Source organism: Watersipora subatra, chromosome 9, assembly GCF_963576615.1.
Source record: "Watersipora subatra chromosome 9, tzWatSuba1.1, whole genome shotgun sequence".
NCBI lineage: Eukaryota > Metazoa > Bryozoa > Gymnolaemata > Cheilostomatida > Watersiporidae > Watersipora > Watersipora subatra.
The window spans coordinates 55,760,818-55,786,184 of NC_088716.1; the positions used below are offsets into that span (position 1 = coordinate 55,760,818).

A 25,367-nucleotide genomic window follows, 5' to 3' on the forward strand; every position below is an offset into this window, starting at 1 on the left:
GCAGGTATATAAAACCTCTAAGCTAGCAGATCCGGCGTTAAAATCAACATTAGTGAGCTCTGGCAGCTGTTCAGGAGTCAACAGCACTCATGACGAGCTCAAGTTGTTAAAATATTGCTTGTCTGAAGCCAAACAAAACCTTTTACTGTATACAACTAGACTCTATAAAAATTACTAGTAGGATGTCCTCGCATAAAAATTAAAGGGAAATGGAAAAGAATGAAGAGCTTGTATAGTATGTATAATAGAAGTGGAACTTTGCCAGCTTCTATCTTCAAGGTCACCTGCACTCAGACCTAAATATTATTGTAGTCATAGAGCTCATAAGGCGATGAATAGATTTATCGATTCTTATTTCACCACTCGCTATTGACAGCTTATTCTAATAGAAAGCCTGCTTACGAATGCAGGTCGCATATCAGCTCAGTGTACGGCAACCAACAGTCTAGTAATGGCTTCTACTCACACATATCCCAATCAGCCACCGCATAGATACGGAGTGAACCAGGTGGCACCTCAACAACCAAGTGTGCCATATGTCATCCTCCAAGCCGCTCCTATTCCTAGAAAGAAAGTGGAGTATTCTAAAGAGAATGTTGACTCTGTTAAGGGGTGAGTATTCCATACTACCTTTATTTATGATAGTAGCATACATGTCTTGAAATACTGTCTACAACTAGGATGTTTCTAGCTTAAATTGCCTGTTTTGTGAGACAGCAATTTTGAATTACGTTCTCCATTAGTAAAACAAAAATATTTATTAATTTTAATATTTTAAGAAAGTATTATAATAAGACCAACAATTATTTTATGTGTTACTTAGTTTTTTTACTTATTTTCTCGCACTTTATATAAGTACTCATACGCTGACTGTCTTGTGCACCATATGAGTTCATCATGAGTAATTAGTATGCGCACAATTATTCTGTGTAAGCTGTAAGGCTGAGCAACTGAATATACATTGATGACATATACTGACCAACTGCACAAAAGTGCAGTTGGTAGCCTGCTTGGCTGATAACCTGGATCCCTGAGTTCAGCCCCTGTGTAGTGCATTTATTTTTTAATGCTGTTAGTGTGGCTTCGATCAGACAAACAGATGGACGGATGGATATGAAATGTATGCACTATCACGAGAGCTTAGTCTTGTCCCTGTCCGACAAAATTTTTTTTCCCAAACAGGTTTACCTATGGCAGTAAAATCTTGGCTCCTGATTGGTTTTAGTAATTGAGCTTTAGTAAGCAAAACCTAGATCATTAGATTAAAAATGAATAGTTATGATTAGAAAGGAACACAAAACTCCAAAAATTTATTTAAAATGGTTTAAATCAATGAGTTTTGAGTGAGCACCCTCTTACGTTTTAACAGCACTTTTTGAATGATAACATAAGTTTTACTACGTCATTTGGAATTTAGTGTTCCTTTCTAATTATAACTATTAATTTCTAATGTAATGATGTAGGTTTTGGTTACTAAAACTCAATTACTAAAACCAATCAGGAGCCAAGATTTTACTGCCCTAAGTAAACATGTTTGAGAAAAAAAATTTCGCTGCCCGAACATGTGCAGCTAGTAGTCTATAAATAGCTTAGGATGAGTCTTCACCCTACCTTTTGCTTACCTACCATTTGGTCAGCTGGCCATGTTCAGTGTTGAGTTGGCTAGTGTCAACTGTGGTTCAGTTGCTGATAAAGCTGTCTAATTGAAATGTTACATTTGCTTATTGCTTCTTACTAAAAAGTGTAACAGGGTAGACATGACTTTTATTATTGTAAAGGTTTTGAACAACCTGGAAATTTAGGGCTATTTCTCTCCAACTATCAATAATGGGAAACAGCTAGCATGTACGGAAAAACAACTCCTTAGACTAAGATTTGATAGAGAGGCAGCTTACACTGCACACTGACTAATTTATCACTCTCTGTCAGTTCTAACCCAACTTTAACAGGACGTTGTGCAATTACAATGTTATGAAAATATCTTCTTTGTTCAAATGTTTGACAATGTTCTTTTTATGCTTGGCTATGATTTAGGCTGACCATAACGCAGCTGGTGGTTACGGTCACCATGTTTGTGTTTCATTGCATCACCACGCCCATCAGCAGCACCTTCTCCAGCAAAGTCTTTCAACTGAGGAAGGAACTGGGAGATGAATATTTCGTCAACATATCATCTTACGCGGATCATGCAGGAACAGGTCTTTGGGTTGGACCTATTGTAAGCATAAACTAATATCAGAGCATAGCCTGCTTGGTTGAATAGTTCATGAATAGTATACTGTAGTTCATAAGAGAGCTTTGAACAGTGCAGCACCTTCTGTTACATAATACTAATATGTTTGGCAGTCTCGTGCATCATGGGAGATCGTAATGAGTAATCAGTACAATGTATATAATTAACTCATGTAAAGGTGAGGTAACTGAGTAGTGTAGTGGTTAGAGTGTCAGAGTTTCAGAGTGTAAGTCGGAGTAACCGAGTTTAATTCTTGTGTCCCGCGATTTTTTGTTCTTAACACTCCTAGCCTGGTTTCGGACAGACAGACAGACAGACACTGCTTTTATTATAGTAAAGATATTCATCTACAACATCGCTATATGCGCACTTAACCAAACAGTCAGTCCTTGACTTATGGTAACTGCGGCTTGACTAAAACATTTTGTTGGCATCAACATAATTTTTAACATGTGTTATCCGGAATTTTGCAAAACATTGTAATTTTATAACTAATAATAAAAAGCTTTCAAAATTAAAAGGGCATTTTTGAGTGAATAACGATATATACATTAAGTTCATTTAAACTGCATTTAGAATAAGTTTTGCTGTATATACCTATCACTCATTCTATTACTGAAGCACCTACTCTTCTGTTCATATGTCTAGAAGCTAAATTAACCTTAAAAACTGAACCACCTACACTTCCGTTCATGTGTCTACACTATATGGGATTATCAGAATCAATTATGATTGTTCTTAGAATCAGGAAAGTATTGAACAAAATACAGAGCAAACTGATCAAAATATTTTCTCCAATAAATGAAGGTTTTGACACTTGGTATAGATATTGAGGGTTGTTTTTAAGATAAATCAGAAAATCGGTCATTGGCTATTTTGGCCTCTGATGGGTATTTCTTTAGTGTTAAAACCTTCTACTGTCTGTGCATCTATGCTTAGAGTAGACACTTTATAAGTTTAGTATAGTGTTCTTGCATTTATCTTTAGAGAAGAAATTTAGCGTTTATTAAAATATTGCCTAATACTTTGCAGGTAGCAATTACTGCCATCGTAGGGATACAGGCTTACAGAAAACAGAAAAAGGGACTGGTGAGTCGATTAGGTTCCTATTTCAGTATTCTTGTAGAAATTAAATACCTGACAGAGAGACCCCTTGGACATAAAAACGCTGTGATAGTCAGCGATTGTAATTACATTATTAATGTTCAAAATAAAATTTATTAAATGGCAGAAGGCAGAACCATACTGTTGAGAGTTAGCAAAGGAGATGAAGAAAGCAAATGAAAGTCAGAAAGAGGAAGGCGGGGAGGGTAGGAGGCAATAAATGAGATGAAGAAAGCAAATGAAAGTCAGGAAGAGAAGGCGGGGAGGGAGAAGAGAAGGCGGGGAGGGTAGGAGGCGATAAATGAGATGAAGAAAGCAAATAAAAGTCAGGAAGAGAAGGCGGGGAGGGTAAATGTAGGGAAGCGAAGGCGGGGAGGGAGAAGAAAAGGCGGGGAGGGAGAAGAGAAGGCGGGGAGGGAGAAGAGAAGGCGGGGAGGGAGAAGAGAAGGCAGGGAGGGAGAAGAGAAGGCGGGGAGGGAGAAGAGAAGGCGGGGAGGGAGAAGAGAAGGCGGGGAGGGAGAAGAGAAGGCGGGGAGGGAGAAGAGAAGGCGGGGAGAGTAGGAGGCAATAAATGTGGATAAAACTAGCAAAAAATAATGAGATGATGAGAAAATAATAAATATTGTTAAAAAGTTAGGCTCTTGCCTTTACAATTCAATGAATTTTATTTACAATTTGAGATATTGTAAATAATTCTTTGAGATTAATGAAACTAGGTCATCAAATTAATTTCTTATTTTTAATTATTTTCATCCGTTTTGTTAACAGTTTACCTTATAAAGCAAAATTAGAATTATTAGGACATGAACTTGAAGTATTAATGTTCTAAAACAAACACTATCAAATGTATTTCTATTAAATACTTCAATGTACATGTATCACAGAGTGTTGCCTTTCAGAGTTATTTCATTTATGACTACAAAAAGATATTAAAGGTTAAACTGTTTTTAACAATCGGATATTACTTTTACTTACATTACTTTTAAAAACAAGTTTTCGTTTCCTTTATTCAGGATAAATTTATATGTGTGACTAATATAAAGATATACATGTGACTAATATAAAGATATACGTGTGACTAATATAAAGATATACGTGTGACTAATATAAAGATATACGCGTGACTAATATAAAGATATACGTGTGACTAATATAAAGATATAAGTGTGACTAATATAAAAATATACGAGTGATTAATATAAAGATATACATGTGACTAATATAAAGATATACGTGTGACTAATATAAAAATATACGTGTGACTAATATAAAGATATACACGTGACTAATATAAAGATATACGTGTGACTAATATAAAGATATAAGTGTGACTAATATAAAAATATACGAGTGATTAATATAAAGATATACATGTGACTAATATAAAGATATACGTGTGACTAATATAAAGATATACGTGCGACTAACAAGTTTCTGAAAACTTTATAACTCACAACAGTCGTTGTTTTCTTTAGATCGTTGCCCAACTGGTGCTCAACATACTCTCTCTATTCTTGTGGATGCCTCTTCTTATAACAGTTTCAATCAACTTGGCTAAGCTAAGGAGTTGTAGTACCGATGGTGAAGGGTATGACAGGTGAATACTTATTGTATTCAATTTACCTGATAAGCATATAAGCATAGGATCAGTTTGAAGTTGTATATATTTATATATATACAATATATATATATATATAATATACAATATAATATACAATATATATATACATGTATATATATACATAGGTCTATATATTACGTATATATATATATATATATAAATATAATATATATATATATAGCTGTATATATATACTAGCTATGCTACATGGCATTGCCCGAGTAATAAAAAAGTCTTCGGTCAGAAAATTGATTTATATTTAACACATAACAACCTTTTTAAACTCATATTTCTTCATATCATGAGGAATATGTTCCATGCAGGTCAAATATATTAAAAAACATAAAATAACTATAAAAAGGTTTAGATGTAGATGTGAAATAATTAGCAAGTAATAGCTAAATTAATTTGGTTTTGCTACAGTAGTGATACAATTAATACAAACTGAAAAAAACAAAATACAAATCCTGAATATGTAGAATTAATAATAACAATTCTTGCATAGAAGTGCCTGTATATAACAAAGGCTACTGCGCCACCAGAAGCTATCCATCAAAACTTTGAATGCGGAGACTCTCCTAATCTATGGAGACTTTTTCCACGGAGGCAATGCATTTGTCCGCGCTGAAAGAATTGGCCTTGACCCCAAATATAGTTTTGATCCTTATGAAAAATACTTCTTAACATGAGTGTTGTAGAGGCGTGACCGCATCTGTAAAATAATCAGCATGCGCTATAGCTATGTTGTGGAATATGATCCACTGAGAGCTGAGCATAGGGCTGAGCTAAGCCGCGCTGGGCTGTGCTCAGTCATGCGGAATAATGAAATGGAGAGAGTTAAGGCGGTCAGAGCCGAGCCAAGCCAGCCGAGCTGAGCCAAGCCAAGCTGTGCCGAGCCGAGCCGAGCCAAGCCAAGCCAGCCGAGTCCAACCAAGTGGAACAAGAGGCGGGGCTTCCCGCTATATAAGCACGAACGTTCACAGAGGAGAGCAGATAGACCAGAGCTGTTCTGCACCTGTTCATTACATGTTGCATGTTTTCTATTGTAACCCTTTATGAACAAAGCGGACAAATATATGTATAAACTTTTGCAATTAGTTTTGTATTGGTGGAATAGTCAAGGTAGCGCGCAAAACCTTTACACTGGTGGCAGCGGTGGGATAAAACGATCCCAAACAAACTCCACTACGAGACTCATACTGGATCACTGGATTTCTGGATTAACTTTCTGCTGTCTTTAAAGTGGCAGCAGGAAAAACCCAAACAACACAAGATAGAACTTGCCTAAAAAACGGCAGCACTGCTCCTACTAGAAGAACTTCCTGGCAACAGGAAGAAACCCACAGAGAACTGTGTCAAACCCTACCTGCAGCAACGAACTCAGTAGATGAACTGCCCTAGGAAGGGAGCAGAAACCTACTAAAAGTCCTGCTAGAAACACGGCATAGGGCCTGCCTAAAAATACAGCAGCACTGTTCTTACTAGAAAAACTTCCTGGCAACAGGAAGAAACCTAGAGAGAGCTGTGTAAAACCCTACCTGCAGCAACGGACTCAGTAGATGAAATGCCTTAAGAAAGGAGCAGAAACCTAGTGAAAGCCCCGCCAGAAAAAAGGCTAATAGAAGGGCACAAAGTGCTAAGCCAGGACCCGACTGGTTAGTCAAAGCACTAAAACAAATACTACTGATGCCAGAGGCCCAGGAACTAGCACCACGATTCAAGACTTCCAAGTACACGGGAAAAAGAGACGCGGAGTACTTTATTGCCTCCTTCCTGGAGGTGGTTGACTCTAACCGGTGGATGGAACAAGCAACACTATTGCACCTCCAGGAAGCACTGGGCAAAAAGGTCGAGGACTATAAGCGAGCCAAGAATCCAAAACCCGTATTTAATGCCCTTCAGGAAAGATTCAGGCTGTCCGCCAGACAGGCGGTAAATCAGCTCAGAGCCCTTAGACAAAGGGAAAAGACGTCACTCTAGGAGCATGCCAAGGAAGTGAAAAGACTGGCACGCATTGCGTACAGAGACCTACCAAACTCTTACTGGAATAACATGGCCATGGAAACGTTTTGCAGCTCACTAGGGTACCCTGCCCTGCAGCGGCACATGTTGGCAATGCATATGCCCACACTAGCTGACGCTGTACAGGCCCGAAATGATTACCTTCAGATTCAAGGAGGCGAATGCAAACCTACTAGATTTTTGGAGCGAGCCCTGGAGGGGGAAACCCATGGCCAGGTGAACTTGGCCAAAACCGATGTCATTGACCAACTAGCTCTGCTAGTCCAATTCTTCAAGGAAAAAGTGGAACAACTTCAGGAGCAAGTCCACACTCGAACAGAGAAGGGAAGCCAGCCAGCTACTCTTTGCTGGGGCTGTGACAAGACAGGGCACATTTGGAAGGACTGCCCCTGCCACTCAAAACCAGCTTTGGGAAGCAAGGAGAAGCCACAGCAGTAGCTCCGGCTGCTGACTGCGCCAAGGCCAAACAATCCTAGAAACGTAACAAAGCCACCCGGGAGTCGGTGAACGCTGATGGATGGTCTCAACCACCAAGGACTAGACCGAGAAAGTTTTGTGCACATGAAAAGCCTGTGCACCTTTCCTGCCTCAGGAGTGGCGACCTCGGGAGCCGTAAGTTGATCTTGGATGTAGGAGGATCCAAGGGCCAACTAGGCTCCAGCACAGAAAATGGGTACTCTAGAGGACAACACAGAGGATTCCATTATGGCGCAAGCCCGCAGCCGACCTCACTCTACAAGCTATTTCCTTCCAGGAAAAGTGGAAGGACGGCCCATCCAGTTTTTCCTGGACACAGGACGCAACATGAACATGTTAAATAAGCAGGATTTTGTCTTTGACTGACTACCTGGAGCCGTACAATGCCAAGCTTGATGAGAGCGACAGCCACGGTCTACTGGCTGACAGAACACGACTTCATTTCTATGGAATAATCCGGTTGCCAATTCATCTGAGGAATGTAAAGACGAAAAATGTTTGTGTGGTCAGTTGCCTGAGTAGGGATGCCATATTGAGTATGCCGTTCTTTGTGGCTCATCAATGTTCTCTCGAGTTTGAACAGCTGGTAGTTCAAGTGGATGTCAGGCAGCTAGTCTGCACAAATCAGCATGGACGACTACTAAAGAAAAAAATGCAGGTGATCAGGGGAGTGGTGGTGCCAGCCCGGACAGAAATGGCGATACTTTGTCACACCCCTACGAGGAATTGCTGCCCCATAGGGCTGATCGAAGGGTTTCCAGATGAACCCCCCAGTGACAAGTAGCCTAAATCAGCCAGAACCCAAAAGACATGGCATCAATGGATGCATGAATACAATGGAACGGCCATTGACCCTCTAGTCCGAAGCCACTATTGGCACTTACACGGGGGTAGACACCCCACAGATTAAACAAGACAACCCCTTATTATTTGAAGCTGGCTCGACTTCAACCAATGAGCTGATCCATGCGGCCTGACTGAACCGTGAAGAGACAGGCCAGACAAAAAGGTTGGCCTCTTTGCTGAGTCAATATGCCACCATATTCAGCACAGGCGACGACGACATAGGGAGAATCTCCGAAGTAGAGCATTCTATTCCGCTTAAGGAGGGCACTCGGCTGATCCGGCAACCCCCCCCCCAAACTCGGACCGGAAAAGGAGGCAGAGGCCGAAAGACAGGTACAAAACCTACTCAAGAGAGGGCTTATCGAGCCAGCTGGAAGAGCTTTGCGTGCTCCCGTAGTGTTGGTCCACAAGAAGGATGGGAAATGTGACATTTCTGCATAGACTCCTGGCGTCTGAACGCTGTCACCGAGCAGGACGCCTAGCCCTTACCCAAAATCGACGACAGTCTGAACGCGCTGTCTGGCAGCCGCTACTTCAGCACACTTGACCTGGTGAGCGGGTACTGACAAGTGCTCCTGGATGCAGAAGCCTAAAAGCAATCAGCCTATTCAACCCGGTCTGGGCTGTGGAAGTGAAAGGCATTACCCTTCGGGCTGACTTCCGCTACAACTACCTTCCAAAGGTTCATGAAACGCGTCTTACATGGCCTCCACTGGAGGGCGTTTTTGTAAAACCCTGACGACATCATAGTCATCGCATCGGATTTCAACACACACTGGCACCGACTGGAGAAGGTTTTCCAGAGACTCCACAGGGCCGAGTTGAAGCTATCCAAATGCAAGTTATTACAGCCCTAGGTACGCTTTTTGGGTCATATATGAGCAAAAATGGATTTTCCATGAATCCCGATAAAGTCCAGGCAGCGCGCCCCCTTTGCGCACTCTTTGCAACGGTTGATGGCAAAAGGAAAGCCCTGGAGATGGACAGAGGAGAAACAGATCACCTTCAACAAACTGAAGGACAGCATCAGCACCGCCCTAAGTTTGAGCTATCTAGACCCCCGGCGACAGTATATTTTAAATACAGATGCCAGTGGATGCGGAGTAGGGGCCGTGCTGTGCCAAGTGCAAAAGGGCTGCGAGAAGGTCATTGCTACTACAGCAAACTTCTCACCTCTTTGGGTAATTAATCTGTCACTCGACGAGAATTGCTCGAGGTGGTCAAAGCAGTAAAGCACTTTCGGCCCTGTTTATATAGGCAGGAGTTCCTTCTACGGAACGATCACGCATTTCTCCGGTGGTTGTGTAGGAGGAGTGAACCCTCAAACAAAGTTGCTCGGTGGCTCCAGATCTTGGCCGAGTTCTGATATACCCTGGAACACCAGTCAGGAACCCAGCACAGCAACGCAGACGAGCTGAGTAGGCAAACCTGCGATGACTGCCGACAAGGCCCGAACATTAAACAGAGAGACAGAGGTTCATCACGGAAAAAGCTGGCTCAAGAACAGGGGCTGTTGGCTGCGTGGGTACTGATCAGTTGCCTAGATGGGACTTCCGCTCTGGGCAGGGCGGGATTGACTCTGGGCAACATCGCATACCCCGTGGCGCCAACCGGCAGCTCGCATGGGACTCCTGCCCCAACCATGGTGGAGTTGAACCTGAGTGCTGGTAGTGCCCCCAAGGGACTACCAGCCCCACCCTACTAGCTTGGGGGAACCCCAAGCAACAGGTAAAGTTTGTGGGACCGTACCAGGTTCTAAAAGACTGGGGCAACCACACCTATCTGGTGGAGAGGCAGGACCAGTCCTCAATTCAGAGCAAAGCGAGACTGAAGCCCTACCACGCCTGTCCAGAGAAGCTGGGACAAGTCCCAGCCACCCTGAAGCCAAGAAGGGGCCCTAACATGACAGGAGCCCAACCCAGCAGGCTGGAGAAAAATGCGGAGCAATTCAGAAACGACTCCTTACCAGTAATGCTGACCCCCAGCTAAAAAAAACTGTTGATGGAGGCCGTAAAAACCCAAGGGCAGAAGGCAACTCCCTTAGGAAACCTGGCTGGACCAAAAGAAAGAGATAATTAAAGGCCAAGCTCAGTAACGACTGATCTGGTCACACTCGAAGAAATTCCGGGAGAACCGGAATCAAACCGGAACGACTCCGACACAAGAAATCCTATCAGAACTAGCGGCCTGCCGCCAGCAAACCAGGCAAACCGACCAGCCGGCCCAGAATACTAGAAAGCCAGAACGGTATAGGAATGGAGCGTGCTACTACTCAATGGGATTGCCGAAAAACGGTTCGGAGGTCTAAAAGAAAAACGGTAAAACGGCTCTCTCAGCTGCTACCAAAGCTTTCCTTTTAAAGCATTCATTTACTCCGGATGACGTCAGCTTGCTCGAGAATATGGACAGCGCGTGTAATACCTCTTTTCAGGATTTACTGAATTTGGTAACAATTAGCTTGAAAGAACCTGGAGAAGAGTTAAAAAGGCCAACACCGGCAATCATAGTGGCTTACAAGGGAGATCAGAAATAGGAGAAGGCAACTGCCGAGGCCGGCACGAGCTGTCCTAGGGTAGCTGCCAGGGTAGCTGCCAGGGCAGCAGGGCAGCCGCCCCCTGGACAGAACCTTGACAGGAGAATGTTTATATATATATATTGTATATGTGAAATATATATATATATACTGTATATGTTAAAAAAATATACATATATATTGTATATGTTAAATATATATATTGCATATGTTAAATATATATATATACATATATATTGCATACGTTAAATATACATATACATATATATTGTATATGGTAGATAAATATATACATATACATTGTATATGCTAAATATATATACACATATATAGCATATAATCGAAATAAGGATAAAAGCAGATTTATAATAAGAGAGCTGTCTTTGATTTGGGTGCATGATGGTTGCTGATAACCAGATCAAGTGGGCTTATTGACAGTAGATAAGGGCTGTGATGTATCTGGCAAAGCCATCGCCAGATATCTTAATATTTTAACACTCTTAGGCAGCAATAGCTTTATACTTACTTGCCTTATAAGGAATGAGTTAAGTGCATGCTCAAAATGGTGCTTCTGATTCATTTTCCAATTATCGATGGAGTAATTACCCTGTCGGCGTGTATTAGATAGCTCTATATATAAATAATGTATATATATAAGGCTAAACTAGCGCATATTGTATACTCTATTCCTAAATAGTTATTTTTAATGCACCTTTGTAATGTACACATGTAACATACACATGTAACGTACACATGTAACGTACACATGTAACGTACACATGGTAAACACAAAAGCTTCCTAGTCAAGAGAATGCAAGTAGAGGTTGGCGAGTTAAAAATGTGTTAGCCATTATGTCATGCAAGGTCTAAACTGCTGCAATACATTCTGGTGTTGTCTCACAATAGCACATTGTGTTCGCCCTCACCTTTTTTGCCGTTTTCTTAACTTCTATCAAGTTTTTCACTTATAAAATCTCTAAATGTCAGTATTCTGCAAGTCACATCTTATGCATCAGCATAAGATGAAATAACTTCATTAATATTTTTGTTACGTCAACTCGAATCAATTTATTTTAGAGGACTGTATTATTTTGACTATTATTGGAATGAGAATGCATCTACCACCGTTAACCGATCCACCACTACTATTCCAGCATTGACTTTCTATGGTGAAACACTTGAAGGGGCATCCGGAAACTTCTACTGCAACAAGGTACTTATTTCAGTACTAAAGATAATACTATTATAATTAATTATCACAATGCCACTACTACTCCAGATTATAACACATATAATAACAGTGCAATGCCTTAATAACAATAATATCAACTGTGAAAGGTATTTGTGGATGTGATGCTAGTTGTGGTGAGAGAGCTGCAGGAATTACAGTTTAAGAAAGGAATTTGAGAAGTTTAGACATGGGAGAAAAGAAATGGCAGATTACAGTTTCCTAATCTGTTGGAATCTGCAAAGCTGGGAGGACCTTACCAGATGCTAGCATACTACCAGCTGAAGAGCTGCAAAAATTAACATACAAAATAATATTAACAATAATAATATTAATGGCTGTTTATATTACATGTATTATTAAGATGTAGGTTACAAGCCAAATATAACTTTGGAATATAAAACAGAGAAAGTGATTTAGCTGGTTGATATAGCCTCATGCTTCAGTGAGAAAAACATAAATGAGTACATGACAGACAAGAAGCAGAAATACCAATAGTTTGTATTAGAGATAAAAAAGACGAGACCAGAACACAGACTGCTTACAGAGTTTGCAAAAAGATACTAAGGACAATTTTGATGGAGTTGCAGAGCATCCCGAGGAAGCCATTAGCAATGTTGTGACTGCAGACGATGGCCTTTATTAAGGCTGGCAAACCTATAGCAACCTATATAATATATAGATTATAACAACCTATATAATATATAAATTATAACAACCCATATAATACAGTATATAGATTATAACAACCTATATAATACAGTATATAGATTATAACAACCTATATAATACAGTATATATAAATCTATATATAGATTATAACAATCTATATAATATATAGATTGTTATAGGTTTTGCAACCTAGAAACCAACAAATGTTGAGATTCATATACGTGTATTATATAAATCTCAATGTTTGTTGGTTTCTTGGTCTGTCATCCATATGTTCAGTTAAAACTAATGAAAAAACCACTTCGCACTATAATATAACCCGAAAACTTCAGTTCATCAAACAGGCGTGCGAATCATTACGATACGCAGCCATTTGCCATATCAAAGAGTAATTGTATTCTATATTACACTTTAAGATCATGATTGCGTGTAAGATCATGATGTGTAACGATTATAAGTACGATTATTCCAACCCATGGCAAGCTGGCTGCGCCGCTTAGGAGGTAGTGTGCTTGGCTGTACATCTGTGCATCTGAATGTATTGGTTTGATTCCTGTGATGTGCAGTCTTTTTACATCACACCCAGACGAAAGGATGGACACGGTTCTTGTTATAGTGAATATGTAAACTAGCTTAAGTTACTAGCTTAAGTTCCTCAAATTCATTGGGTAAAAAACATTAGCCAATGGCAAATACATTTCCTGCCACTGTTTATAAGCTATTTTAAATCTTGTACAAATCTGTAGCATAAATAGTAAGAAATGTTTTTTCAACAATCTGTTTTAGCTGCCCCTCGAGCTTTCAAACATTAGGATTACGCATTGGGCGGACATACATAGAAATAAACATACACCTTTGTTTAAAAGTTAGAATGATAAATATTGTATATGTTGATAAAAAATAATTGTTCTATGCAAAAACTGTTTTATTATCCATGCACTGCCAGACATTCAGCTAGTAGCATAATGATAACACCTCATAAATGTAAATAAATGTCATAAACGTCTCATAAATGTAAATAACAAAATCAAAAAGGCAGAAATAATCACAAAATATTTATGTTAATAAATCCCACTTCTTCCTTGGGATTCCTTGTTAATCCTTGTGGTGTGTGCGTGTGTGTGTGTGTGTTAGTCTGTGTACACGACATGTGTTTCCAAGTTGTTGGTCAGTTTCCTTAATTTTCACACCCATATGCTCCATGCCTTCTGTCAGTCTATCTGGTTCCTGAGAACCAGACTCTTAAACACCCACCTGCAAGTTATCTGGTTAAGAAGGAAAAAAATTCTGTTTATCACTGGGTTTACTGCTAGTCTAGGCTAAAATCGAGAAGATATAGAAAGTACAAAGAACACTTGCCCCCCCCCCCCCTTTACAGTAGTGAGAGCACGCTGAGTAGTTATCGCTGCATTCTCAAATCATTGTTCGGCTATCTCAAAAGACTTCAATGCGTTCAATATGCAAAAGTGAATACAGCTCGAAAAGTAGGTATCACTTCACCCGCAAGATGCCACAACTCTATAAGCCCATCAGTGAGGTGCTACACTCCAGTCTGATACCATCATAATTAACATTAACATTTCTCAGAAGATAACAACAACAATGATAATAATAGTGACCCATAGACTGTCACTGTATTTAGCACAAAAGAAGGAAAACATAAAAATTTACCATTCGCAGAAAGCCTGCTGTCCTGATACAGCCTTCAGGGTTATGGTGAGAAATGGCGCTATAGAGCAAACCAATTGTTTGGCTGTGATTTTAAACAAAGTTACAAAATATTAACAATAGCATTTATAATATATTTGTTTAAACTTTACCTAGTTTAGTTCCCATTATTTGATAAAAGTGTTATAGGCAATTTCATTTCAAAGCAAGTCTTGAGTCAGTCTCATTAGATTTTGCCACAATTTCTTCTGAACAAAAATTAATGTTTATTTTAGGAATCCTACCAATTACTTTTTTATATCTAGTTCTCTAAGGTTTGAAGAAACATGTTATAGTACAATACAATAGTATTTTTTAGTTTTTAAACTTTCTGTTACTATGCAACCTTTAATCCACTATCAGGACTTCTTTACAATACTATTAGACTACCAACTCTTAAAACACCTTAGTTCAACTCCTCAATAATTCCTGATTCCTGTCTTTTCATTTTTGTTTTTGTAGGTAGTAAAAAACTCCATTTTGTTGATGGTTATTACTTCTAATAAAAAGTTATGCATACAATAGATTGCCAAAAAGTGTCATTTTGGGTGATGAAAGAATAAAATAAGACCGCCTACATGGCATACATTTAGATGGGAAACATTCAATATATTTTGATTCAACTCGACTTCTTGTAGGCAATCTTTAAGGCATGGCTGGCCATGGATGCAATTGTTCTACTCTGCAGCGTTATTGGTTTCTTTATGACATTCACACTACTCATATACAGTTCTATTGCTGCCTGCGCTCCTTGCTGCTGCCCCAACTCAGCTGGGAGGGTGAGTACACACATTCCAACATACCTATACTGTAAATCTCCACTCAAATACTCCCTATATCAATTACACTTTATGCTCAATCAGGATGGATAATAGTTACACATTACGCTCCTTACGATTGGGGGCAAATTTTTGCTAGAGTTACTTTTGCTAATTTTGGTGAAAAAAGTCACTTTGTAAAACATTTGAATCATCGCTCAGCTAAAGCTTTGCTATCAAAATTTTGCGTCATGAATCACTGAAAACATCAGATCAGATGAAGTACTAATTATAAATGCAGTTACAAATGTTTTCACTAATGAACTGGCCACTCAAACACTGTGGTTACAAGGACTGTTTGAAGGTGAGACTGATAGAACACTCTACTGATTATGCCATGCGAGAAAAAATATTTTCTAAAGCACTCCGAGTGACTCGTCATCAGGACGTCACCCACACAGGTGCAACTAGTGGATAGTTCTACTTGAGAAAGTACAAGTGATGTATCCTGCTGATCTTTAGTTGATAAGCCATTTTTGCTTTCAATATACTGCCAAAGGTCTTCATTTCAAAAGATTATATTATTTAGCCAAAAATGCTATACATTTCAAATTATTGATAATTCAATACACAACAGTGGTAAAATTTCAATTCAAAATTTTACCACTCTAAAGTTTGGATAAACAATTATTTCAGTGCAAACCTATTCATATCACCAACTTTTTTGAATACTTGAAGCATTTTTTTGGAATTCTTAAATTGTACTGATAAACTCTAAACCAAATAATTACAATTTTAGTAATTTCGAAAGTGTTTTTGATTGTTCAGTGTCTAACAAACTCTGAAAATAGTAACACTGCCTAGAGGTTTTATTACTAATTGAGTTGGCGACTTCTGTAGTCTATTTAAGCTAGCTCATGTGAGATGTTACAAGTTTTAGGCTCAGACAAGAGGAAACTCATGTAACCACGGTAACAACTACTGGTTCAATATTTATTCGGAATTGCTCCGTTGTGCGCTCAACAAGTAACTAGGAGATCACGAGGAGACTTTTGCTTGTTGTAACTCCTCATTCGAGGACCTCCCACTTCTCAATATGAATAACTTATTTGTATACGGTTTACACAATAAACAGTCCTTTCAGTAGAATCTAAAATAATGGGAAAAGTTCTAATTTTGTTAAAAAAATCCTTTTATGCAATGGATTTTTTCAACAAAATTAAAACTTCTCATGTCAGTTAAAATTCTACTGGGTGGACTGTTTATTGTTTAAACCGTTTACAAATAAGTTATTCATATTGAGAAGTAGGAGGTTTTCACAGCTAGGTAGGTTCTCAAAGTCAATCAGCTAGCAATCAGCGGTGTACTTTCAAAATTCACTCTTTTCAAAATGTTGGCATCACAAGTCAATGTTTACGTCTATGCAGGTAGTGATGTGGGTTCTGCCATGTTTAATGCTTGTATGTTTCTGAAAACACTAGGTCTAGCAATGTTGGTATTTATTTCGTATTGCCTCAGTGGCTCTTTTCATTAACAATAATCTTTTTTCCTTTTTGGAAGCTACTAGAATTGGGATAATTACCACCATTATGTTTTGTGTTATGACTTATTTAAAATTTATAGAAAGTGATTATTGAAAATGAACTTCAACTCATCAATTTATTGGTTGATATAAGCGAGAGTAAGCGAGATTGACCAATGGCGGTCTCACACATAAAGTATTCTAAATAGACATCAGGGCAACCCAATTATAAAAAGTCAAAAGTTTCTTTCAGTTTCAATTATTTCTTTAAAGCTGTATTTGACCTTTTTTTTAAGTTTTATAATAAAAATAACTTTTTAAGCCAAAAAAGTCATAATTAAGCTTTTTATAGTAAAAAGTCCAAATTCTGTTTTTTAGCATTGATTTCCAGGTTAACAAAATTTAAGTCATCCATAATTTAATTTTTTATTCTTAGTTCTTTCAAATTTCCAATGTACAATTTTCTATTAATCTGCTCATTGTTGTTTTGCCTTCAGCTTGATTCATTCATCTTTTTTGCCTAGTCATTCTACAATGATTACTAAAAACAAGAATTTTTCGGGTCAGAAAGTTGATAAGTGTATTTGTGTGAAATATATAGTGCATTTATGCTACGAACTTCTGATGGATATTATATTATATCTACCTGGTTTTTGTAGTTCAAACTACGGTCAAAATTAGCTCTTTATATGTAAAAAACCAATTTGTTAGGTCAAAATCAACAAGTTTTTAGGTCAAAATCAACAAGTTTTTAAGTCAAGTTCGGGGTTGCCCAAAAGATCAGTCTGTGTGGTCATTAATGTCTTAGCATGATAGCCTTTGCTGTGCATCTCCGCTCTAGAACATGGGTATGTGTAGCCTCCCCTTAATCAGTCCCTAGCTCCACTAAACTGACCTTAGCTATCGTTTCTGTTTAAAGACAAATTTACCAACACCCATATAGTACAAAAATGAAGCACATACAAGTAAAATACATAAGTAAAACATGTTGTATATCTCCTTCTGCAGGATAACAACCATCCAATGGGATATTATGCCCACCCTACAGGTTCCATTATGCCTAGTGTTCCCTTGAATCAGATGCCAGTCGGTGCACCTCTATATCCAGTACCAGCTCACCTCCCTGGCCAGCCTGGCCCATCGGTAGAGCAACGAGTTGAGACAGGTTAGTAGGTAGTAATCTTTTAAGAAATACCATCACATACATTTGCATATATGTACACAGATAATATGCTTGATTGCACGTTCTCTATCTAAATTACTTTCAAAGGGACAGTGTTTAACCTCTAGTAATAATTGTGTCAATAGTGTTTCTAAACTTTTTACATTCAAAAATTATAAAAAGTAGTCATAAATCTAGTTAACCATTTATTATATAGTTTGTAATTATAAAACAACCCAGATTATCTGCATTTTATTTGACTCACACATTTTTATTTACAGTAATATTGTGACTCATTTTAGTTCAAGGTTTTGCCGTGTAAAAATTACCAAAATATACAAAAGTTATTGCTTCAATTGATTAATTCCAAAAAGTTATTATTTAGTTTTTCTTTATTCTTGTAAATGAATCGCATGAAAACTTAAAATAAAAAACATTTTCGTTGTGTAAAATAATGTTTTGAAAAAATTAGGAAACCTTTTTCTATTTTTACCATAGTAAATACATAGTAAAAATCACTTATATGTTTTTTTGCAATTGCTAGGCTCGTACGTGTATTTATGGATATGTACATATGCTAGGAATGAAATGAGAAATAACATGTACAATATAAGGAAATAACAAACTTGTTAGGGTTTATCTCCTTTGAATTCAGAAGATCTTTTATCATTCGTAACATAATAAATCATGTAGCCTCGGAACTTGTATGTTTATAAGGCTTTTTATAAAAAGTCCTTAAGCAAACAGAAAATTATATGCTATAGTGTTAGACGCCTTTTTATCAATTGTCATTGCATCTACATGTAATGACATCAAAACTAAGCAAACCTTTATCTTTGTAAACAAATCGTATTAAAATATCTAATAAAACATTGTTGTTGTAAAGAACAGTGATTTTAAAATAAGCAATTAAGAATCCAGTTTTTAACTTTTATTGTAATAAATAGATAGAAAAGAAGTGTGCATTTCCAAGTACTACTCTACTGTATACGGCTAGACCTGACTAGTAGTTCTTGGCTGAGTAAATGATAAATAATATCTCTGATGGCTTAACACTCATATTTCAGTGTTGTTAGGGTTCATCTTTTCTTGAGGATCATTATTTAAATTTTAACATAACAAGTCACGATATCACAATATAGGTATATAGTTATAATGTCTCTTGAAAAGAGTCCTTGAAAAAAGAAAAATTCTGCATATTTACTACACTAGATGCTTTATGATTAAACATCTGTTTATCTCACACCAAAACTAAGCATGTCAAACTGTCTATAGCAACAGCTTCTGCACTGATAAATGGTGGTTAATCAGGAAGCCAATGGTCGAAACCGCTGTTACCGACAGGCTGTCAGTCAAATTCAGACTACTACTTGCAATTGAAGATTATTGAAAAGACTTTAATTATAACACTATCATCTTGCTAGAATTCCTAAAACAGATAGCCATAGCATTAAAACTATACCATCTCAAGAGATTTCATTATCTGTAGTCTGTAAAACAAATACACACGCATGTCGCAAAAATTGTGGTAGCTTTCAACAAACCAAACTTTGTATAGCAGCTTGGACCTTGAACCAACAGAACACACTATATGCTATACATGTGTATATCATTACACCCATATATCACAGAATTTCATAAAAAATAGATTACATGCTTATCATAATTGTGTGTTAAATATTTTTACAGTATAGAATAGCATATGTTTAGTTGTTGAAACTAGTATTATATAAATATTATAATTCTTAATACTTTTGTTCGATATTATTATTTTTGACTAACTGGCTTGAGACTTTAACCCAAAGCCTACATTTTTGACCAAAACTATACTTTTTGATGAATGGCTCTGTTTTCGACAAATGGTCTTTCGTCAAATGTGTATTTCAGCTAATAGAATTTCAACAAAATAACCACAAACTTTTAGGGCATTTGAAAGTTATGAACATACCGTACTGCTTGAAGATATCACCAAATATATAATTGAATTGAAATGCTTGTTAATAAAAAAAACTGGAGACTCCTGATGGAGGCTCAAAGATAAAGTTTATAGTAGCTAAGAGCCTGGTTGGGAAATCAGAAGTGTAGCAAGTCCTACGAGGTTGAGCCACTGTGTCACTTGAACCAAATTTTAAAGCTAAGTTTGGAGGTAAACATCACTTGATCGTGTAGTTTAAATGACAGTAACTGGAATATAAAACCAATTTTCAGTAATTTTACATAATCACATACTCATCTCACAAACCTAGATTTATTAATTTGGAGTTCAAAATAAAAAACAAATGTTTTAGTTCATATTACAGCCATCTTCCACTAAACATGAGTATTTGATAAAATATATATTTTGCTCTACAGTTTCTCAATATAACTTTGTACAAAACAGGTTTAAGCTCAGATCTTATATAGAATTATGTAATACCTTAAAATATTAACGTTAACCGTTTGTATGCTTTAGATGAAAAGTGGGAAGGACTTCCTCCAGAGTATACGCCTGTTTACCAGCAGCAAGAAGAAAGATAAATTCACAGGCACTGTTTATATTTTTTTATCTATAACGGCATTCCAGAAATGTTTGGTTTGATTTTGTGCCAAAATTGGAAAATTTTAAACTGGTTTTGATGTATGCGTGTCTGCATTTTTTATTTGATTTTTATACATGTGTGCCTTATTCGCTCAAATTCGGGCTCTATTCTCTACTTTTATTTTCACTTTACCAGAAGCTGATATTAACAATTATTTTGGTAAAATTATTAAAAGGTTGGGCATATACTCAAAGTAATTACGTTTGCTATAGTAAATCTGGTTTGATGATCAACTTTTGCAGTTGTTTGATATAATATATTATATATATTGATATAATATAATGTAAAATGTATCACTCATGGCAGTAAACCAACCTATTTCTTTTGAGGTTTGATGAGTTCACCCAGCCTTTGGTACATCTGTCAACCACATTAGTCACTTCTTCTCAGGTGGTCCTCAGGCCAGTGTTTATAAACAAGGCTCTAAATGAATACATGTACACAGACTTGCAAGGTGAAGAGGGAACAGATAGCTTGTTTTTATCAATGCAACAACAAATTCTTTCCTTTGAAATGTTTGATAACGCATTGTAATAAATATATAACACTGTGTATATATTATATAATATATATACCACATTATTTAATATATATACCATATATAATATTGTATCTATATATATTATATAACATATAGACTATAGTTATATAATCTACTATATATTGTATAAATAATAATTGGACCAATACATTTTTAGACCTTGTACTATTGTTTGATATTTGTATAATCACTGTTTTTAAAAAGATCATGTTTCAACTCTGTACATAAGGCATCATTCAAGATTATTGGTACACATACGACTAAACAAATGCTTTATGTGTATCCATTCCATCATAACTATATTTTTCATTTTGTCTCACACATACTTCTGGAGTTGGTGTACCCTAGGACACTTATATTTCGCTAGTATTTAGTTTCGTGAGTAGCACACAGAGTAAAATTTCGCTGCAACTTAATTTCGCGGCACTGATGAGTGCGAAGTTATAGTGGTGTGAAAATAAATGCAGTGGAAAAAACATTATATTCCTCATGTCCAGTTCACTAATAAGAAAAAAATTCAATTTGGGAATAGTTCGTATTTGTAAACCACAGGTTGAAATGTGTGGGTGAGATCGACAATTCAATTTGATCACTTGCTGCCATTTGTTTCTTAGACTATCAATGACATCTAGGTCCCTCCCGCCGTGACTTTCACGTTCGAATCCCAAGAAAAAGAAAATAGATAGGTAACAACCAACTTCACAACCAAAACTGTATAACCCTTACGCTGCCATAAACGCATTTATGCGTTTTCTAGGGGCCACTGACATAAACGCATTTTCTGACTTTCTCAGCAATTGTCTGGTAACCTGATTTTATGGTGACAGGTCTATGTTCCGCACGCCCTATGTTCCGCAAGGCCCTATGTTCCGCACTTTTCCGCAAAATCGGATAAAATTTCTGAAAAGGACAGACAACTTCTAAAGCAAATGCAATTATTGCTGTTTAAATTAAAACCGTCGTTGTGAAATCACGCCGTTGGGAAAATACAAACCGCTCTGCTGAACTTGAGAGAAAATAAAAAGATCTGACGAATGAACGTTCACTAAAAATTAGTAGTGATAATACACGAATTATCAAATTAGAATACGCAAAAAAAACCATCTTTTTCAGTCATTTTTATTTTAAAGTAATATAGATAAATTCAAAGGCTACTTCATTTTTTTATTTAATTATAGACAAGCGTTCATGTAAGCCTACATTTTTAATTATAAAAGCCATAAACTCTATATATCTCACTCCATAACAATATTAACATAATCATGTAAGCCTATGTTACGTACTCTGTAATATTATACAATTTTTCTTCTAGGCGTAATGTTCCACCATATGATATTGTATGCCACGAAAACCGATGCTCTACACTAAATGATATAGTAAATAAACATAATCATGAGGCTATGTTCCTCACTCAATTATAATACTGTATAAATATAATCATGAGGTTTATACTCCTCACTCAACTACATTATAAATAAAATCATTAGGGCCAAAGTTCCTCATTCGATTATATTATAAATATAGTAATAAGGGCCTATATTCTTAACTCTATTATATTATAAATATAATCATGAGGGCCTATGTTCATCACCCTAATATATTATAAATATAATCGTGATGGCCTATGGTCTACACTCTGTTATAAAGATAACCCTGATGGCCTGTGTCCTTCATTCTATTAGCATAAAAATAAAAACCGTGAAAGGCCTATGTTCCTCACTATACTTTATTATAAATATAATTATGTTATATTATAAATATTTTATTAGTTAAATTATTTATATTATTAGCTATGTATAGTTACGTATATTATAAACATAATATGTTTCTCATTTTATTATAATATAAACATAATCAAGAGAGTTTTTGTTCGTCACTCTATTTTATTATAAATGTAACAATGTTGTATTATATATATTTTATTAGTTAAATTATTTATATTATCAGCTGTATATAGTTATGTATATTATAAAATAATATGTTCTTCATTTTATTATATTATAAATGTAATCATGAGGGTCTTTGTTCCTCACTCTATCATGTTATAAATATAATAATGAAGGCCTATGTTCCTCGCTCAATTATAATATAAATACAATAATGAAAGACTATGTTCCTCACTCTATTTTATTATAACTATAACAATATTATATTTTTAATATTTTATTACCTAAATTAGTTATATTATTACTAGTTACATATATAGTTACTCACTCATAACTATATATAGTTATTTATATTATAAATATAATATGTCCCTCATTCTATTATAATATAAATATAATCATGAAGGTCTCTGTTTTTCACTCTATTTTATTATAAATATAATAATGAGGGCCTATGTCCCTCACTCAATTATAATATAATTATAATCATGAGGGCTTATGTTCCTCACTCGATATTGTACAACGTACTCGCTTGAGCCTATGTTCCTCACTCGAGATATTACGATATAGGTATTCACTAGGGCCTAAATTCCTAACTCCATAACGAGCATACTACACTTGCTTGGGTCTATGCTCCTCACTCAAGATTGCGCAATATACTCAAAGGGCCTATACTCCTCACTTCATAATGAGCATATTATAATCCCTTGGGTCTATGTTCCTCACTCGAAATTGGGCAATATAATTAAAGGGCCTATATTCCTCACTTCATAATGAGCATATTTCATTTGCTTGGGTCTATGTTCCTCACTCAAGATTGCGCAATATAATCAAAGGGCCTATACTCCTCACTTCATAATGAGCATGTTATACTCACTTGGGTCTATGTTCCTCACTCAAGATTGCGCAATATACTCAAAGGGCCTATATTCCTCACTTCATATTGGGCAATATACTCCCTTGGGCCTAGGTTTCTCACTCGATTGCTTGGGCTTATAATCCTCAATTGGTAATGCGGAACATGCTCAAAGAGGCTATGTTAGTCACTCAATCCTGATATAAATACAATCAGTAGGATCTGTGTTCTTCATTCTGTTATATCATGAATAGTCATATGGCCGAGGTTTTTCCTTGATATTGCATGCTAGTCTTGCTAGATCATATAAAGCTCTTAAGATCTCATAAAGTCAGACACGGCCATTTTTGGCATGATTGTGAGGCGCAGCACATTGGAATGCTCCCTCGCATACTTTACAGCCTAGATGTGAACTTTTGCTATCATTTATGCTGCTTTAGGCAGCACTTGGCACCAACTATCACTGAATGAGGTTTCATCCTTGTCATGTAATGGATTGAAAAATTATTAAATATCAAACCTGGTGTGATAACCATAATTTGACATCAAAAACTGATTTGTGATCAATTGCAAAAATCTTCTGAAGTTTTTGACACATGACATTATTGTTCAGCAAGCTCATATCTCTACTACCCTTCTACTAAAAATATGTACTGTTTTGTTTTTTAGGACCAAGTTTAATGATTCTGTGAGGTTTGAAAGAAGACTACCACCTGTGACGCGCGGAACTGTGACGCGCGGTACTGTGACGCGTGGGACAAAAATAACACTACGAAAAATCCAGAATTTCTCTACGTTTTGTAGTATTTAGACAACAAATTGTCATGATTTGGAGTCACAACATCTACCCATATACATGTGGTCAACCAACTAATAATTTAAAATTAGTATATATTATACTTATTTAATTTAACCGTGAATTATAAGACACATACGATTCAAAGATTGTGAGACTTTTATGCAGTAAACAATTTTTTCTTAAAATCGTCATATTCTGCCATTGTCATTTTCTCATTTTTTAGTAAAAAGTACCACAGTGACCTGATAGTTACCCCTGGTGCAATAACTGGAGATACTTTAAGAGGAAAGTTCATCTGGGTGGTTCTTTTGTCGTTGGGGTTTGGCTGCATGAACTTCTTGCGTGCACTGTGCATGTACTTTATAGTTCAGCTACTTTCATTGGCCTTTGCAATGAGAATTTCTCCCGTGTTGACTTCAGAGTCATAGGCCAATGCGACCAGCATTTGTGGTGAAAACTCCATTAATGTTTGTGAAGTATCTCTTGTGGTAACTTCTTGATTAGGTTCGCTGCTCTGTGTGTGTGTGGAATTGGCTGCCAGGTGGGATCAATCAATCAGAGCAACATAACTATTTTTTAATTGCAATGTGATGGCACGATCAAATGCCATGAATTAAAGGCACCATGGACCAGGGTTCTTTGCACATTTGCGCAGTTTCAGTAATCTTATCTTTTGAGATAGAGAATATCTTTATTGGTTTCGCTGATTTGGAAGTTATTGTTGTTGCAGCTTTCGCAAATGACTGCAGAGTTTACGACATACTTTTTTCCGGTACACTGCCATTAGCACCTGTTGTTTGATGCTTTTCCTCAATACCATC

The 25,367-nt window shown here is 36.8% G+C and overlaps 1 protein-coding gene across 1 annotated transcript; it reads left to right on the forward strand.

Annotated features, from left to right (window-relative positions):
- Positions 1–449: 449 nt before the first annotated feature.
- LOC137404540 (uncharacterized) lies at positions 450–20,692 on the forward strand. Its single transcript, XM_068090764.1, has 8 exons — positions 450–612; positions 2,035–2,218; positions 3,266–3,322; positions 4,813–4,934; positions 11,914–12,049; positions 15,082–15,222; positions 17,732–17,888; positions 20,338–20,692. Exons 1-8 carry the CDS (start codon positions 452–454, stop codon positions 20,400–20,402), a joined length of 1,023 nt encoding a protein of 340 aa, XP_067946865.1. The 5' UTR covers positions 450–451; the 3' UTR covers positions 20,403–20,692.
- The last annotated feature ends 4,675 nt before the right edge of the window (positions 20,693–25,367 follow it).

Excerpts from the sequence above, each read along its gene's own strand:
- LOC137404540 (XM_068090764.1), top strand. The coding sequence starts at position 452 with ATGGCTTCTACTCACACATATCCCAATCAGCCACCGCATAGATACGGA. Across the intron at positions 2,219-3,265 it reads GTCTTTGGGTTGGACCTATT|GTAGCAATTACTGCCATCGT; the intron begins GTAAGCATAAAC and ends AATACTTTGCAG. Across the intron at positions 17,889-20,337 it reads AGAGCAACGAGTTGAGACAG|ATGAAAAGTGGGAAGGACTT; the intron begins GTTAGTAGGTAG and ends TGTATGCTTTAG.